General features: G+C 37.3%; 1 protein-coding gene across 2 annotated transcripts in view; it reads left to right on the top strand.

The window, feature by feature from the left end:
• DENND5B (DENN domain containing 5B) overlaps window positions 1–18,629 on the top strand; it is a 209,227-nt gene that overhangs the window by 94,929 nt on the left and 95,669 nt on the right. The window contains exons 2-4 of one of the 2 annotated variants that reach the window (XM_060024547.1): window positions 4,022–4,087; window positions 6,970–7,079; window positions 14,605–15,271. In XM_060024547.1, coding sequence (XP_059880530.1) covers window positions 4,022–4,087; window positions 6,970–7,079; window positions 14,605–15,271 — 843 coding nt within the window. The remainder of the gene's footprint in view (window positions 1–4,021; window positions 4,088–6,969; window positions 7,080–14,604; window positions 15,272–18,629) is intronic. The other variant, XM_060024548.1, reaches the window with a different exon arrangement.

Raw genomic sequence — 18,629 nt, 5'->3', positions numbered from 1 at the left:
AGACATGGGAAGGAGAAGAGTTACCTCACCACCATATCATCCCTTTTTCTTTGCCTCAGCATGGACTTCTTAGGCAGCATCCATAGTATCTCCATTTCCTCCTCTCACCTTTATCAAAATACTGAGGAAAAATTACTGACTGTGAGTATTCTGTCCGTGTGTGTGTGTGTGTGTGTGTGTGTGTGTGTGTGTGTGTGTGTGTTTTAACTTTACCTTTAGAGAGAAAAGGAACACAGTGAAAAAGGGACAGGGCAGAAGAGATTACCTGTTTCAACTTCCCTTCTGTTTTCATTATTCCTATCAGCAAACTTTCTTTAAAGCACCTAGGCTTCAGTGATATCCCTCAGGGACAGGAGCATAGGGAAGTATTGGGAGACTTGGCCTTGTTTTGTGGAGAAATACCCTGTTCAGAAATAGACTGGTGGAAATGGACAACAAGGGAGGGAACTCACTGGGGCCCTAGGAGTGGGAAGGTTCAGAGAGGAGATGAGTGAAGAAATATGTAACAGGGTCTCTCAGCCTGAGAAATAGCTTCAAGGTTCACAGATACCCCTCTACTTGCAACCTCATGCACAGACTATAGAAATCCTCACCAGTGACTTGGAGCTGGGGGCAGGGTCCCTGACTCCCAGTGCCAATTGAGAGGAAGCATGGAGCTACCAAAAGGCCAGATCTCGTGCTCCCAGCCACAGGGAGAAGAGGTGTATTTTTGGTATTCTAACATCATCTACAAAGTAAGAAGAGGATTAGATTCTTTGTAATATGACATATTTCAGAAACTTTATGAGAGTTAAGAAAGTTTTAGATCTCAGTCCTTCTAGACCTGCCCATATACATTCTAGTATGTTAAGTAAAAATATTAGTTACATCTTTTTTTTTTTTTTTTTTTGGCCACGTGATGTGGCTTGTGGGATCTCAGTTCCCTGACCAGGGATCGAACCCAGGCCCTCGGCAGTGACAGCCCGGAGCACAAGCCACTGGACCACCAGGGAATTCCCTAGTTACATTTCTTTTATAGTTATACATTATCTTTTTAAATATATATGCTATAAAGTAGACTTTGAAATCCAAATTTGGTCTAATGGTGATTCACATTATAGCTTTGCATGAAGCAGATGCACTTATTTCACTGGAAATTCTCTGAATTATTTAGGCCATAATTAATTGGATTTTTGTAATCTGGAGGCAGTAATAAAATAATTGAATCTCAAATCTGTTAAAATTATTTTTGCTTATGTACCATTCTCCGTATAACTGGCCAGAGTAAAATGATCTGGAATAGCTTTCATATTTTTTCTTTTTGTCCAGTAAAACCGGAAACAAAGGCTATATGAAGTAATTGGTAAATATAATGGCAGTGATACTCTGAACACAGCCAAGAGTTTACACCTTAAACAGGGCAGGATAGGCTTTAGATAAGAGCTCTGTAGAATTATCAGACCATTGAATGGATTAGTTTCCCTACTTTGTGTCTCATTTCTGTAAGAGGGATATTCAGCGTCATTTGTCAAATTTATGCTTGCTTTTCTAAATGGGGAGATATTTGTGTCACTTGGAGTAAGTAGTCTAATACTACCCTACCCTGCTACTACTCTAATTAGTAGTTGTTATTCCCCTGACCCAGAAAGAGGAAGCTTGTAGTATATATTCAATGAGTGAGGTCTGCTTCTCCACTTCTTTCATGTTAGTCCCAGTTGTAACAATATTGCCTCCCAGGAGTATGCAGTAACCTGGAGGAGTGCACTGACTTGTGTGCCCACTGGGGCACCCTCAACCAAGGGCTTTGCACACTGGGTGTATTTTGGGGGCCTGTTCAGAGGTCTATTTTGGGTCATCTATCCCTGATGATAGATGGATGTCCATTCACGGTTCTGGCTGTCCCTAAAGATCCAAATAACTTCTGTCGTGATTTCAGGGGGCCCTTAGCCATTTATAATGAGTCAGTTCCTTTATTCCTTCAGTTCAGGAGTTCCATAGGTAGCTTTCCCAGCCCTGTTATTGTTGTTTTGTGGAGGGAGAGCATAGAAAATTTCTGCAAACCTTGTTTGGGATCTAGAACTCTCACAATATCTGTGGATAGATAAATAGCATCCCAAAGTAGAAGCTTAGCCTGTGCTACTCTCTTGGGATCGTTCAGACCTTTGAGATGTGGATAGGAATGTTCCCTGGCTATTCGGACCCTACAGTCATCATTATTTGGCTCTTTAAAGGAAAGACTCTGACATCTCTAAGACATACAGAAGTTTACACACCCTTCAAAGCTTCAAAGCACCCTTACAGAGCTCTAGTGTGAATTTTTTAATACCCTGTGTCCTCATTGTAGTAAATTTTCCCCAAGACTTGATACTTCTTAGTCAATGGTACATAAGAGGATAGTTGACTAATGGAATCTCTGTAGCGAGCAAACTTGAGCTTGTGTTTGCATAGCTTATTTCTCTTAACTGTTACCCTGTACCAAAATAATGAGAGTTGCCATTTTGCTGGAAGTTGTTACTGTGGGGCCTAGCCTCATCTTTGGTGAAGACAGTGCTATAGGTATTAAGAGGAACACAACTGTTAGTTATATTTATGAGACTTGGAGGAGCACAGACAAGCTTCTGATTAAAATAGTGAGCAAACAGCAATGACAGAAAATAATTTATCAGCTGCTTATGCCAGCAAATTAATGGAAAGATATTTTAGAAAAGAGTGCTTAAATGAAGCAGTGGAAAAATGGATAAGAATGTAAATAGGTTACAACACTTAATCTTCTTAAATTAGTAATATATTTCAAAGTATAAATTATTCTGTGAGAAATCAAAATGGTGTCCAAAACTAGTTTCTTACTACAATATGAATCCACAGTCATTTGGAACAAAATGCCACACTTGATGTGTTTTATTACTTTTAATCATTTGGATGGATTAACAGTGAGATATCTGTGTTAGCCTTTACAAAAGGTAGACTACTTATAAGATTGGATATAATATATGTTTTTGTCCTTACATTAAATATTGGAATGTAATTTTTAAAAACAGACTTGATTTTTGGAACAGTTTTAGATTTACAGAAAAATGGAGAAGATAATAAGAGAGTTCCCATATACACCCCACCACACCTCCCTCCATGCACAGTTTTCCCTGTCATTAACATCCTAGGGTAGTATGATGCTTGTGTTGCAGTTAATGGATCAATATGATACATTATTGTTAACTAAAGTCTATACTCCATTCAGATTTCCTTTTGTTTACTTAATGTCCTTTCTCTGTTGGAGGAACCCATCCAGTATACTACATTACATTCAGTTGTCTTGTCTCCTTAGGCTCCTCTCAGCTATGACAGTTTCTCAGACCTTACTTGTTTTTGATGACCTTGACAGTTTTGACAAGTATTCGTCAGGTATATTGTAGGTTGCTCCTCTTGAAATTTGTATTATGTTTCTCTACTGATTAGGCTGGGGTTATAGGATCACATAGTAGGACTATGTATAGCCTTGTAAGAAACTGCAAACTGTCTTTCCTAAGTGGCTGTACCTTTTTGCATTACCACCACCAATTTACGAGAGTTCTGTCTCTTTGCATACTTGTCAGCATTTGGTATAGTCAGTTTTTTGGACTTCAGCCATTCTGATAGGTTTGCAGAAATTGGGGTGCAATTTCCATAGTTGGTCATTTAGTCTTACTACCATATTTTATTATATCTGACTATAGAAACATTGGCTTTCTCCTGATATTTCTCTTTAAATTAGCATTAAGAAAAGTGTGTACTTTTTCCCATATGAATAACTGTTACAGATGTTTCAATAGCATTTCGCTTATTACATTAAAATACAATTACCTATTTTCTTTCCTTTCTTATTACTAATAGCTTATAAGCTACGTACTATTAGTGTTAAGCTGTGTTCCGTTGATGTTAATGTCTCATGTTTAATTGCTTTTGTTTAATTTTTTAATTCTCATTTTCCATTCTTCACAGTCATTTTTGCTTTTTTGTTTGTGTTTCTTTGTTCATAAAGCTTTTTTGTTTCTGTTACATTATGTAGTTTTGTACCAATGGCTAGAAGCAGATCGTCATGGCAAGAGCCAAGGTGCTGCAAATACGACTTCAGGTAAAAATAAAAATAAAAGTTGAGGTGTTAGAAATTATTATTTTAATTCATCCCAAGCCCATCAAATTGCTTCTTTATTCACTTTTGTTTAGGCAAAAAAAAGGTATTATTTTGTATTTCTGTTCTTTCATTTGCATCTTAATTTTTGTAAAGACCTCATTTGCTTCAAGCCTTGAAGAAATTATTTATTCATTAGTGTTTAAGCTCTCTTGGCAGATATGTCCTATTTTCTTAGGAGAAAAGTCTTCATTGTAGCTTAAGGTCAGTAGGAGGTTACTTGGCAATATTACTTGAAATTAAGTCCACTTGTAGTTGTCATGGGGGAATATTAATATTTGCACAAATTTATAATCCTTGTTTATTTCAGGATAATGTTTAAAAGGTGGATTTTAAGTTAAGTAAAGCATACTTATGTAATTTCCATTTCCTGGGAATCCAAATTCTTAGACTGATTCATTTTTCCTGCTAAGTCCTAGCAATAAATTCTGTTAGAGGTTTATGGGTTCAAAGTGCAAAGGTTAGGTTGCTGCTCTGTCTCACACCTCCAAAAGGCATCTCCAAGATTCTCTTCTTTGACTGGTACTAGTAGGAATAGCTGCATTTACTCACTTCTGAATCCTTAACAGTGTTATCAGAATTATCACTCAGATTTTCTCCAAATTTTCTTCAAAATAATATTTGCCAAGACAGCTGTGTATATAGCAATGATCTTACCCCCTTCTAAAGCAGTCTCATAAGAAGTGATGGTGGTGGTGGTGGTTCTGTTTTTCTTTTGTTAGATTTGTATTTCTGTTTCGTGGGTTTTTGTTTTTGTGAAATTCTTCTTCCCTGGAGGTGGTTTTCCTTCTTTCTCTTCTGGTTGATTCATTGTGCTTCAAGGGGGTGTGGTGTTCCTTCCTTAACAGGACAATTATATTGAAAATGGCAGTATCATGACTTTTCTGATTTATTTCCTGACGCATTAGTAACTTGATATATGAATGAAGATAATGTTACTATTTTAACCAAACTGAGGCAGGAATTCATTAAAAGGTAAGTTGCAAGGAGTTATATCCTGCATTATATGCTGCTTCTTCTGCTCCTGCGGTATTTCATATTTTATTTACATTTGTGAATGATAAAATAAGCATTTTTGGTATTTGAGGGTGGGCGAAGGAGAGGGTTTCTTGATGGCTGGGTATTATCTGAGGATATCCCGTTGCTGTGTCACTAGCACAGTCAGCAGCATAAACCTTAGAACCAGGAGAGAATTTTTGTTTTTCTTTTTCTCTGACTTGAAGTGAAAAGTAACCTTTCTTTTTTTAATGAAGAAGTAAATAATCTAAAAATTCTTAGCATTTGCATGAAAATCTAGTACCAGCTTAAAGGTACCATTTACCCTTTCTGAAATCAACCGTTTGATTGATTTCAGAATCAATCAATCAATCAATCACTCCTTTCTTCAGAGTAGTGACCCATGGATGGTTTCACATTTTCCATTGACTTTCCCATACCCTAGAGGCATGGTGCAGAAATTGATAAACTTTCCTTAGGGGTGCATTTGACAGTTTCTCTTCTAGAAGTGAAAGCTCTCTATCTCTTAGAAGATGGAAATATGAGGTAGAAAGACATAGAGATGAAGTGCTTGCCTAAATAAGTAAGAGGAATCCAAAGGAAAATGATCATTAGCCAAGGGCTGAAATTAGAAGTAAACGGTTAGTTGTTGCAGTAAATCTATTTAAATTATGTGCCTTTATTCAAAAACGCTCCTGTGTATTTTATATTGCAGTCTCCAACAAGATTTTATAGTGTGGCTTTTCCCTCCTTCTGTGATCTGATAAGTTTTGCACTGAAAGGTGTTTTAGTATATGTCTTTTATATTTTTACCAGAGTTGGAAACTGAGTCTAACTAGGTGTCCAAATATGACTCATGAATTGCTTTATGATATTTTTATTTGTACAGATACTGGTAGGTGGCATTTATCTTGATACATCAGCTTGTGTTTTGTACTTACTTAGAACTTAACAAGTAGAAAGAACACAGGAGACAGAATGGTATTGCTCCCAAGGTCTTCTAATTCCTTAATCTCAACTTTCTGACACTGAGAATTTGAGATCCATCCATATGAAAATATTTTGTGAAAGTAAGGCATTTGGAGGTAACAGGTCCCATGGGTGTTAATTTAGTCAAGGACATAAAGAGCTAACAATTATTACTGAATTTTCTTATATATAATAATCAAAGGATAGTCTTTTTACCTTTCCAGAATTTTAACAGGTGATAAAATTGGCTTAGAATAGCTTGTTTCTTTTCAGAGGTTAGTGTGCTTAATGTGTTCTGTCTGCTAAACCAGACAACTCAGTAATGATGTTTCTGATTCTATTAATAATGTTACTTGTAAAAGCATGGAGATGCAGTCAAATTTACCAGAGATTTTTGTGGGAACTCAAGCAAAGTTGCCTCCTTTGGGCACTGCAGCATTAAGTCTATCCATGTACAAAATTTCAGGATCTTAAGAAGTATAATTAGCTTAATTTGAGATGTTTCTTTAGTGAGTTAAATGTTTCCAAATAGATTTTTTTTTTTTTTTTTTGGTCACCACATGTTGAAATGAGGACAGTAATTAGGTTACAGCAAGGATTATTTTAGCATGTCTTGATTTTTAGTATCAGTTGTGTAGCCAGGATTTTAAAATTCAGATTCTGAACTTTTAAATGCAGATCTCTTATTAACAGTTCCTTTTCAGTTGTCCATTGAAAAATTTACAACTGAGACTATTAGAGGTAGAAATTGAATCAGATTTCAACATTATCAGTCAGTATATATACAAAATAAAAATAAAACTATGACATGCTTTTGAAAAAATTCTAGATATTAACTAATTACTAATTATCTGTTGTAGGTGAAAATTTTGACCAGAGTCCTTTGAGAAGAACATTCAAATCCAAAGTTCTGGCCCACTATCCTCAGAATATAGAATGGAACCCTTTCGATCAAGATGCAGTAAACATGGTATGTGTTTGTTTTTTTTTTTTTTCCTCTTCAGCCTTCTTTTTATTTTAAGATGACAATAGTGACTATATTTTGAATGTCTACATTATTTCATTTAATTTAACCCTTTAAATAAAAAATTCTTTAAGATATAGTATCCTCATTTTACAGATGTAGAAAATGAAGCTCAGAGAGGTTAAGTAACTTGCCTAAGATCCCCATAGCTAATAAGTGTATATAACAGACCCTCAAAGCCCATTTTCTTTTCCGGCTATTAAGCTGTGTGGTGAATTTGTATTACTTAATACATAGATACTTTGGTAACAGTGATATCATTTTCTTGGCCTGAAGTGGAGCCTCATGGAAGGAGCATGATTACAGTTTTCATATTTCAAGGAATGTTTTATGATGGGTCTTTAATTTATCATATTCACAAAGTAAGGTAGGAAAGGAACTTCAATGCATCATTTAGACATTAGTAGGAATTTGTTTATAAGGAATTTAAATTAATGTAATGAGTTACCAGTGGTGATTGTAAGTCCCTTTAGAGGTTCTTAAAAATACAGTAGGTCATAATTTTCAGGTCATTTAGGAAGGGTCCTTCTTAGAGGCCTGCATGATATTTTGTTCCTCCATGATCTCTGTGATTATAAAAATCAGGGGCCCCCAAAGTGAGTAAATCAGGCGCGATAGGCACAGAAGTGATTAAAAGTGGACAGGGACTTCCCTGACGGTCCAGTGGTTAAGACTCCACACAGGGGGCGTGGGTTCCATCCCTGGTCGGGGAACTAAGATCCCGCATGCCATGCAGCGCGGCCAGAAAAGAAAAAAGGGAAGGTGGAGTGAGACACATAGTTGTGGTTCTTTTTGAGTATTTTAAAGGTGGAGCCAAAAGACCCCATTATGATGTGATACTGTAAGGGAAGAAAATTAATATTTAGTAGTAGATGCCTGCTAGATACGTCATGAATGTTACTTTCACATACATGCTCACATGTACCCAGTGAGGATTCTTATTCATATTTTACAGAGGTTAAGTTTACTTGCCCAGAGTTATACAGGGAGTCTCAGAGGTTAAATCCAGATCATTTTTACTCTCTAGCTCACTTTTTTCCCACCTGCATGCTGCCTCCCCCAAAGAAAAGCTATGTAACTTGGTTTTGACATGCCCCAAAATGATATGGGTCACATTGGATCCTTTGCAGTATTTCTCTTATCACAGTAAACCCATTCCAGTCTGGACTTATTCCAAGGATGGAATAGCATGGTACTTTTTCTAAGGACAGATGTCTAAGGCACTTGGCAGTTCGACTTTGATTCTTTACAGAGCACAGTGTACTTATTTCTCTTGACTGTTACCCTATACCAAAATAATGAGTTGCCATTTTGCTGGAAGTTGTTACTGTGGGGCCTAGCCTCATCTTTGGTGAAGACAGTGCTATAGGTATTAAGAGGAACACAACTGTTAGTTATATTTATGAGACTTGGAGGAGCACAGACAAGCTTCTGATTAAAATAGTGAGCAAACAGCAATGACAGAAAATAATTTATCAGCTGCTTATGCCAGCAAATTAATGGAAAGATATTTTAGAAAAGAGTGCCTAAATGAAGCAGTGGAAAAATGGATAAGAATGTAAATAGATTACAACACTTAATCTTCTTAAATTAGTAATATATTTCAAAGTATAAATTATTCTGTGAGAAATCAGAATGGTGTCCAAAACTAGTTTCTTACTACAATATGAATCCACAGTCATTTGGAACAAAATGCCACACTTGATGTGTTTTATTACTTTTAATCATTTAGATGGATTAACAGTGAGATATCTGTGTTAGCCTTTACCTCTATCTGCATAACATTCATCTCTAAAGCAATTATCAGCTTCCTTGATCTGTCTTTGATATTTTCTTTACCTCTTCTCTCTGAGTTATTTTACGGAAGCAGAAAACATTTCCCTCTGAAGAATAGACACGTAGGCTTGTGTTTCGACGCTTAAGCACCATACAACATTTTGTTTATTGCTGCAAATCTAAAGGGATTTGCTGGTACTCCTTGAAAATCTCTGAAAAGCATCGCATTAAACTAGTCTGCATTTGGGTCATAGATTTACTTCCCTTAATTTCCTCTTTGATTTATTAGTAAGTACATTTGTATGAAGCTATAATTTATTCCTACCTAAAGGTATAAAGCTTTGTTCTTGCCTTTAGCAAAACCCCACTCCAATAAATTATTGCCTTCTGTAATATCGCTCATTCTGCTAACAAAGTGGAGCTTTGGATAAGGGTCATGAATTTCATACAAATTAAGTACCCCAAAGCAATGAAACTTGCTAAATAAAAAAAAATTCCATGTATAAGAGTGCAGTGCATTTATAACAGAAAATAGTTATGTGACATTTGAAATTGCTTCTGAATTAATTGCTTTTATTCTCTTTTGGTTGTGGATTCCCAGATTTTTGTGGGGAAAAAAATGGAAGTATCATAAAACAGAGAGAACAAAACAAGTCATATACCCATCACCCAGAACTAACATGTCAACATTTGACAGATTTGCTTCAGAGTCATACCTTTCCTCTTAAATGAAACAAAACATTGCAAATGGAGCTGAAGTTCCCCTGTCTTCCCCTCACACCCCACCGCCCCCATTTCAGATCTCTTTAAGGAAATCTGCATATTGGCATCCATGACCGTCTATGTAATGTTCTAATTAGATGGAGCTTATCCTTAAGAATGTAGAGAACCTAGGAACTGTTAGGAAGAAAATACGGTTAATACTTTTTAAAGCAAGTTTTACGAAATATAAAGATTCTTTTTTGTATATATGTCCTAAATGAAACATCTGATATATGATATTTCAGGTAACTAAAGAGTAATGACTATTATATAGCTCTTTATAATCTGTAAAGCTCTAAGTTTACAATTTACTATTTGATCACAAAGAAGCATGGAGTGGAATGATGAGCGAAGAGTAAAGGGTAAAGGGTTGGCTGGAAAATACCTATTTAGAGATCCGTCTTGCAAAATGCAAGGAAAAAGAGCACTATATACTTTTGGCAGACTCAGGAAGCACTTGAATTTGAAATGGATAACCCTTAGTTACATTAATAGATCTGACATTGGAATGAAAGTAAGCCCTCATTTTGACCCAGCTTTAAGTTCATGTCTCACAATAAAATCAAAGGAATGGGGGCTTTAATCCAGCCATTACTGGGGGAGCCCACTTGTTTTCTTAACATCACAGCTAGAATATTTCACCGGCATCTCAAACTCAGCATGCCCAAAACTGAATTCACAGTCTTCCCACCAATCTTGGTCAGTGAATGGTACAACCATCTACCTAGGTGCCTAAGCCAAAAATCTAGCATCATGCATGAAAGTTCCCACTTTCTCACCCTCTCCCATATGCAATCAGTTATCATCTACTTCTCTGCGCTTCTACATACCCGCCTTAGTGCAAACCAGCAAGCTCTCTTACCTGGATTCCTGCAATAGCTGTCTAACTGGCCTCCTGCCCCTGTCCTTTCTGTTCTTCACACTACAGCTTCTGCTTCTGCTTTCACCTCTCTTTGGAAGGCTCTTCCACTTCTCCTTCCCCTAGTGAATTCTTCGTATTGACCCTTCAGATTTCATTGTAAACATGATTTCCTCAGAGAAGCCATCTCTAACCACCACCTTCCATCACCCTTCCAGCATTCAGCCAGGTCCCCTTAGGTTCTCTTGGCACCTTGTACCTTTTTGTAGCACTGTTACAGTTGCAATTAATTAATTATGTAGCTGGTTGTCTACTCCCTGTCTCCTGCTATAAAGTAAGTACCATTAGGACAGGAACACTCTCTTTTATTCATTGCTATATCCCTAGCTTTGCACATAGTAGAGGTTCTAATCATTGAATAAATGAAGGTCTATATGCTTGCTTACAGTACTTCCATTCCCTGTCTTTGTTCAGGTGTCACCTCCACTGCAAAACCATCTCTTAAGCAGGAATGGTTAGGTGCTCTGTCTTCTCTATTCCTATAATACTTTGAACACACTCTGTAGCAGTATTGGTTACATTATTTTGTAACTGCTGGTTTATATGTCTTTCTTTCCTATTAGGCTAGAAGCTCCCAGAAGTAAGGGGTGATTTTCATATTTGTGTTTTGAGTTATCAAGATCTAATGCAATACATGACATGAAATAAATGTTTATTAAATGAAGAAAGGAAAGAGAGAGGGAAAGAAAGAAGCAAGAAAGGAAGGACAAGCTGACTCATTGAGAGTTTTATTTGTATAGTAAGAGAGAAGGAGTGGGATTAATAGAACTATAGAAAATGGAAAAAAGAATTGTTAAAATTCTAGCCACACTGCCTAAAAGAGTCCAGAGAGATAATAAGGACATTTGGTCACTCAAACCAGGAGAGGTACACAGCATTGTGAGCCCAATTTGGCTAGAGTAATCTGATTGCCAGCGACAATCTGGTCAGCAGTGACAACTCTAAATTTCTAGTTGTTGTGGGAGAGTAGGGTGGGGAGGGATATTGTTGGTAGACAGCAATATCAGGGGCTAAAAGATGTTGTTGAATGCCATGGTGAGCAAATCTTGACTTAACAGTTTAGGATTATGAAAAATAAACTTGACAAATCATATGATTCTCACTTTTAAAAATGAAAAAGCAATAGCATTTTCCAATTTATGGTTCCAAGATTAGAAATATAATTCTTAGTTTTGTTGATATGTAGAAAGAGAATTTAATAATTCTTACATCTGTTATCTGTAACATAGAAAGTCATTCTTCATTTTGAGCACAACTTTTGGCAGGCTCTTCCTGTAGATGTTTGAATGCATGCTGACGAAAACTACAGATCCTTCAGGGAATATTTGGCAGCTGTTCAAAAACAGTTTGAGCTGGAATTTTGTGGTTTATGATGTCAGGAAACCCTGTCAATTAAATGAAGTCTTTATGTTGACTTTGGAGATCACTGTGTTTCTGTGTGCCTATTTGATGTAAAAAGAGAGCTACAGATTGAATGAAGAGATGAACTAAATCTGATCCTGTACCCCGAGCTGTTGTTTTTGATTGTTTTCTTGTTCATTCATTTATTCATTCAGTCAGTCAACAAATACTTCTGTGTGCCATGCACTATGCTATGCAGGTTTGAGCTTAGCCTGGAGCAAGACTGATTCAGGTCATCCTTCCTACAATCTTTATTGACTATAGTAAATGTGTCAGATGAGTTTTCATTCATAATCAGTAGAAGATCTCATTGACTTGTTATGGTGAAAGCAGCTTTAATTATGAAGGCCTCTTTATGAAAATATTCTGCCATGGCCTTTTATTCCCAAGATTAGGAATAAGCAAAATTTCCCCCAACAGATCGAGGTATTCATGTGTGTTACCTAAATCTATATCTTATTTTGCGCAAATGTACACAGTAATTTAATTTTTGTCAACATACGTATATAATAATAATTAAGTAAAGCTACCGTAGCTCTTTCCACTTCTTATATTCAGTGATATGAAATATAAAGACATTTTCACTGGGATACTTAGCTGAGCTTCACAATTTTTGCTTTTTATCTTTATCAGTCACCATTTACTACAGCCCCAAATAGTGTATTGTTCCATGTGTGGTACTCTTGAATCGTTAAGGCTATTACGAGTCCTTGAGTAGTTTTCAATCTAGAGATGAAACAAAATTTGAGAAACTACTGTGTGTCATTATACAGTGTACATATGTATACTATGGTGCAAGATTTTAACTACTTCATTCAACAGAGACTTTTTAGAGGAGAAGTGACATTTTAACGGCATTTATAGGATGAAAACACTATTTTTTATGGAAAAATAAAGGAAGTCCTCTTTAAGGTAGTATTTATATGGACACTTACAGGAAGTAAGGGAGTGTTTTGGGTATATATAGCTCTATAACAAACCATCCCAATGTCACTTAAGTGGCTTAAAACATAGGCTGGCAGGGGTTTTTTTCCCACAAAGGGCCAGATGGTAAATAGTTGAGCGTTGTGGGCCATGCAGTCTCTGTTGCAGTTATTCAGCTCTGCTGTTGTAGTGCAAAAGCAGCTGTGTAGACAGTGCTTAAATGGAGGAGCGTGATTGTGTTCCAATAAAATTTTATTTTCAAAAACAAGTGGCAGATTGGATTTGACCTCAGGGCTGTAGTCTCTTGATTTAAAACAACAAAATCATCGTTTTGCTTACAGATCTGCAGTTTGAGTAGGGTTTGGCAGGGTAGCCCCTTTGCTCTACTGGATGTGAGTTAGGGTGGTTCCAGGCCGAGGACTGGGATTGTCTGAAGGCCCCCAGCAGAGTAGGTGAGCTGAAGAGCAGGTTTCAGTTCCCCAGAACCTCACATTCTGTCTTCTGGGCTTTTGCACGTGCCCTCTCTGCCTTCTCTTCATCTCACTAACACCTATACACACCTATACTTATCCTCAGGTCTCCGCTTGGGCTTCCTTCATTTTTTCCCCTGGTGGCTTCCTCTTTTCTCATTTATGTCCTCCTGCTGTGTTTTTTCCTAGCAGCCTATATTTACCCTATCGTAGCACTTCCAATACTTTATAATTTTTTTTTAATAATTTTTTAATCATCTGTCCTCCTTACTGGACTGGAAGCTTCAGAGGAGCAGGAACTGTGTCTTTCTCACCATTGTATCACCATCACAGGGCCTAGCTCAGAAAGGCACTTAATAAGTGTTTGTTCACAGTTTGGATGAAGGACATGTAACTCTTAAGTGAATTACATCTTTTTGGTGATGTGGGGATTTGGGAGAACTTCTAAGTTTTACACCAGATCGACTATTAAATCTGAAAAAAAATGTCATAATGTATGGTAAAATTATTTCTATGCAGAAAGTATATTGTAATACAAAAGTAGAAAGGAATAATAGAAAAGTTAATAATGATCATTATTTTAGGATAGTTGAATTACAAGTCCTGTTTTCCTTAGTGTATTTCACATTTTCTGTAATTTGTTTAAAATGTTTTAAAGACTTGATTTTATTTTCTTGTGCTTTGTAAGTATCTTAAATATAGCATCTTTAATTCCTCATGTAATTTTATTCCCAAGTTTGACTCAATCCTGGGTAGTTCCCAAGACCTGGGACATGGTCTCTGCTGGAAATAATCTAAAATGTCTTGTTTCTGCCCTTCTGCTTCAGTAAATAAAAAATCATTTAATTTTCAAAGCTTATTTTCCTAAGGATAATATTGTTCAAAATGATACAAAAATGATACTGTTGTTTTTATTATTCTATGTTTAACTTTTTTTCCATTTATCAAATGAGCCTTCACCTGTCTGTATTCCTCTGAGACATTATCAACATTACTCTAAAAATAGTCCTTAAATACTAAATATTTGTGAAGTGCCCTTGCATATTTTGTCTTCAAGTCACTGATGCAGCAAATGTTGTAGATAAAGAAACCGAGGCTCAGAGAAGTTACATGACTTACTGAAGGTCACAAGCTCAGATGGAGCTTCACAAACATTTTTTTCTGGTTTGAAGTTGTTTGTGTACTGCCTTCTGATGCTTTTCTTCTCCTTCCTCCACAGTTGTGCATGCCTAAAGGACTATCTTTCAGAACACAAACTGACAATAAAGACCCTCAGTTCCACTCATTTATAATTACCCGGGAAGATGGTTCTCGTACCTACGGTTTTGTTCTCACTTTTTATGAAGAAGTTACAAGTAAGCAAATCTGCACAGCAATGCAGACGCTCTACCAGATGCACAACGCAGAGCATTACAGCAGCTTGTACGCGTCATCCTCCTGCAGCATGGACTCACTGGCAAGCAGTATTGACGAGGGAGATACAACTTCCCTTTTGAAACTCCAGCGATACAACTCTTATGACATCAGCAGAGACACCCTGTATGTTTCAAAAAGTATATGTTTGATCACACCGCTGCCTTTCATGCAGGCCTGCAAGAAATTCCTTATTCAGCTTTACAAGGCAGTTACCTCACAGCAGCCACCACCCTTGCCGCTTGAGAGCTACATCCATAATATTCTCTATGAGGTGCCCCTTCCTCCTCCAGGGAGATCACTGAAATTTTATGGTGTTTATGAACCCGTCATCTGTCAGAGGCCGGGCCCCAGTGAACTTCCTCTCTCCGATTACCCGCTCCGAGAGGTCTTCGAGCTCCTGGGCCTGGAGAACTTGGTACAGGTGTTTACCTGTGTTCTTTTAGAGATGCAGATCCTTCTCTACTCACAAGGTAGGTCTGCCCTAGCTTTTAGGTCTCCCAAAAGCAAGTACTTATGCTCTCAACTACTGGGGTATATTACTAGAACCAAATAATTAATGGTCCGAAGTCTCTTCTGTCTCGTGGAAAGGAGAGGGTTTTAGGTAGGACCAGAGGCTGAGAGGTTACTTCTCTTTTGGATGGCAGTGACTGTAGAGAAAAAAAGGGAAGGAATATAAAAGCATTAACTTGGCTGACTTGAGTGTATTTGTTTTTTAATGGAAGTAGCCCTTTTTTTCCCTGATAATAAACATAATCATCATAAAAGAAACATATTTCTTTTTATAATGAAAGTGAGAGAATCCTCTTACTACCGGGAACGTGTAGACTTCTCATTTTTTTACAGGTTAGTAAAAGTTCACATCAAGACTCAGCTGACATTGGAAAGGGTTAAACGAAATCGTTGACTCTGCGGTTTCCTAAGGCGATCAACTTTGGATGGGTTGATTTCATGTAGTGAGAGAAAGGGGTACAGGCGTGTGGAACAGACACGATTCTCCTAGGTCTAATAATTCCACCAAAATTATGTGGGGGTTTTTTGTTTTGTTTTTAATCCCAAAGGAAGTTATCTTTGTGATATTTTTCATTCAAAATTCTCCCAAAACATACTTACAAAACTAGCAGAATTTGGGTTTTATTTTACCAGTGCATCTGTGATGACTAACTTTGAGCCTAGACTAGAGCACTGGTTCTAGTCTGAACGTGAATTTGCAGAGGAAATAGAGATGCTGTGGGTTTTTTGTTTGTTTGTTTTTGTTTTTTTGCGGTACGCGGGCCTCTCACTGTTGTGGCCTCTCCTGTTGCAGAGCACAGGCTCTGGACGCGCAGGCTCAGCGGCCATGGCTCACGGGCCCAGCCGCTCTGTGGCATGTGGGATCTTCCCGGACCGGGGCACGAACCTGTGTCCCCTGCATCGGCAGGCAGACTCTCAACCACTGTGCCACCAGGGAAGCCCGAGATGCTGTGTTTTAATGGATAGTGAATTGAAGGAAAATATAAAATGGTACCTGTGCCTTGATGGGTCTTTTGAAAAATGTGGCACAAATATTGGGTTAGCATTTTGCTAACTTGTACTTAGGCTGACGGAATTGTAGTGCAGTCTCCTGACTGTTGCTGTCAAGCTTATTTTACCAGTTTCCTTTTTTTCTTTTCTATTTTAAATTATAAATGAGGCTGAGCCAAGTAGGCTATATTTGTACTTCCCCATCTTGTGTGTATGTTGACACTGTTTGTGTGTTGACAGCCCTTCATGAGGTTGTATTTTCTTCAGTTTATCCTACATAACGTTCTCTGATAATGTGTTCCAGTGACTCAATTTTTGTTGTCAGGAAGTTCTTCTCTAATGACTAATCTAAATTCTTTCCTGTCCTCGTGCTCTCACTTTCTTAGTGCTGGTCATTACCACAGATCACATCCTTTTGTATCTGAAAGATTTAATGTTAAGTAATCCTTTCTTCTTTTCTGCGTCTTCCTGTCTTGCTTTTTTCCCTGAAGGAGATAGGTGTTGGAGAGTTGCTTGTTGGGGCAGGGGCTTGAAGCTTAATACCCTCAGGTATATTAGCTTATTAGTAAAAAGAATTTAAATCCTAGATTTTCAAGAGATCTTCCCAGTCATTTAGTTCCATTTCCTAATGTTCTGCCTAGAGAAGCAATTTGGGGCAGAAAGAATATTGGTTTTTGAAGTGATAACAATCATGGGTTCAAATCTCTGTTCTGTCACTTACTATCTGTAACCTTGGACAAGTTACATAATCTTCCTGAGTGTCAATCAGTTCATCTTTATGGGGATAACAGGTTTTTTCCTTCTTCTCTCACTGATTTATTGTGAGCAAGTAAGAAACCTGTGCTGACTAAATGATAGCCCATGTTGTTGTAATTATTATCAGTTTTATTAGCCCTACATAATCCTCTATAAAATTATGCACATCTTAAGTTGTGAGGATCTGACATATTATTGCATTCAAAGTATAACTTTGTTAAATTAAATAGTCAAGGCATTTGTTTCAGGGTTGAGAACTTAATAAATGTTCTCTTATACTGAATGTCATGCTTCTTAAAGAAAAAAGCCCTTAGTTATCACACTTCCTGTTTTAAATAGCACTTTATGTCTCTGTGCTCGTGGTCTGTCTTGAGCTCTCATCTTTCTTCTCAGCTAGATTAGCTTGTCGCATTTAGTTTATGGAGTCTGTTGAAAAGTTATAGTTAATTAATATCTACGTATTAATTTCAGTTTCAAATTAAGAAGACTGAATATGAGCATGTTTTTGTACTCAAATGAGTATTTTTTGGTAACTTGGTCTTTTATGCTGAACACAAGAGTCAATCTTGAGATTGTAGAACTCTCATCATACATATATTTTTAAAGTGTCATACAAAGAGAAGGCTCATAAAGTAATTTTTTTTTTTTTTTTTTTTTTTTTTGCGGTACGCGGGCCTCTCACAGCTGTGGCCTCTCCCGTTGCGGAGCACAGGCTCCGGACGCGCAGGCCCAGCAGCCATGGCTCACGGGCCCAGCCGCTCCGCGGCATGTGGGATCTTCCCATACCGGGGCACGAACCCGTGTCCCCTGCATTGGCAGGTGGACTCTCAACCACTGCGCCACCAGGGAAGCCCTAGTAATTTTCTAATCATTCACAGAAATCACTCTATATTAGGAATTGTACTATTAAAGTGCCTTGTACATTTTGGTCTTTTTGCCCCCTGCATTTAATCCTCTCAACAATGAGTTAGTACTGCACATGCTTTTATGAAGGAGGAAATTGACGCTCAGGGAAGCTTAGTAACTTACCCAAGATCACACAGCTATTAGGTAACGTGGTGGAGCTGAGAATGGGCTTGGATCGGTCTTTATCCAGAACACTTACCCATATGTTAGCTGTATTGGACACTGCACTTAACCTTTCCTTATCTGTCTCAGTATTTATTTTAAAATTATAAACTCACCTCTGAGGGTCTTTTGTAAAGGTACCATGTTAAATAATTGTAGATTATCTGTGTAAATGCAAATTTTAACAATGGCAACTGTCTCTCCCATTAGAGAAAGAAGGGAATGAATTAAGTGTTGTTATATTGATTTGTACTCTGGTGCCATTCTTCATTTCTCCTGACTGTGTTAAGGGGTTTTAATAACATCTGACACTTCATTTCTTGTTCACTAATGCCATAAAATTTAAAAACATTGCAAGTCTTGAACAATTACCATGAAAACCCAAAAAGAATAAAAGTAGATGGATTTCAGTGATGAAAATGTCCTTCTAGACTGATTTGAAATTCTTGTCCACAGCCCTTTTTTTTCTTTATTTTTAAAAAAATGCTGCTGCACACATTCCTG

The sequence above is a fragment of the Delphinus delphis genome, chromosome 11 (assembly GCF_949987515.2).
Source record: "Delphinus delphis chromosome 11, mDelDel1.2, whole genome shotgun sequence".
NCBI lineage: Eukaryota > Metazoa > Chordata > Mammalia > Artiodactyla > Delphinidae > Delphinus > Delphinus delphis.
Note: the sequence above shows the minus strand (reverse complement) of the source record. Positions and strands in the feature narration are given on the sequence as shown.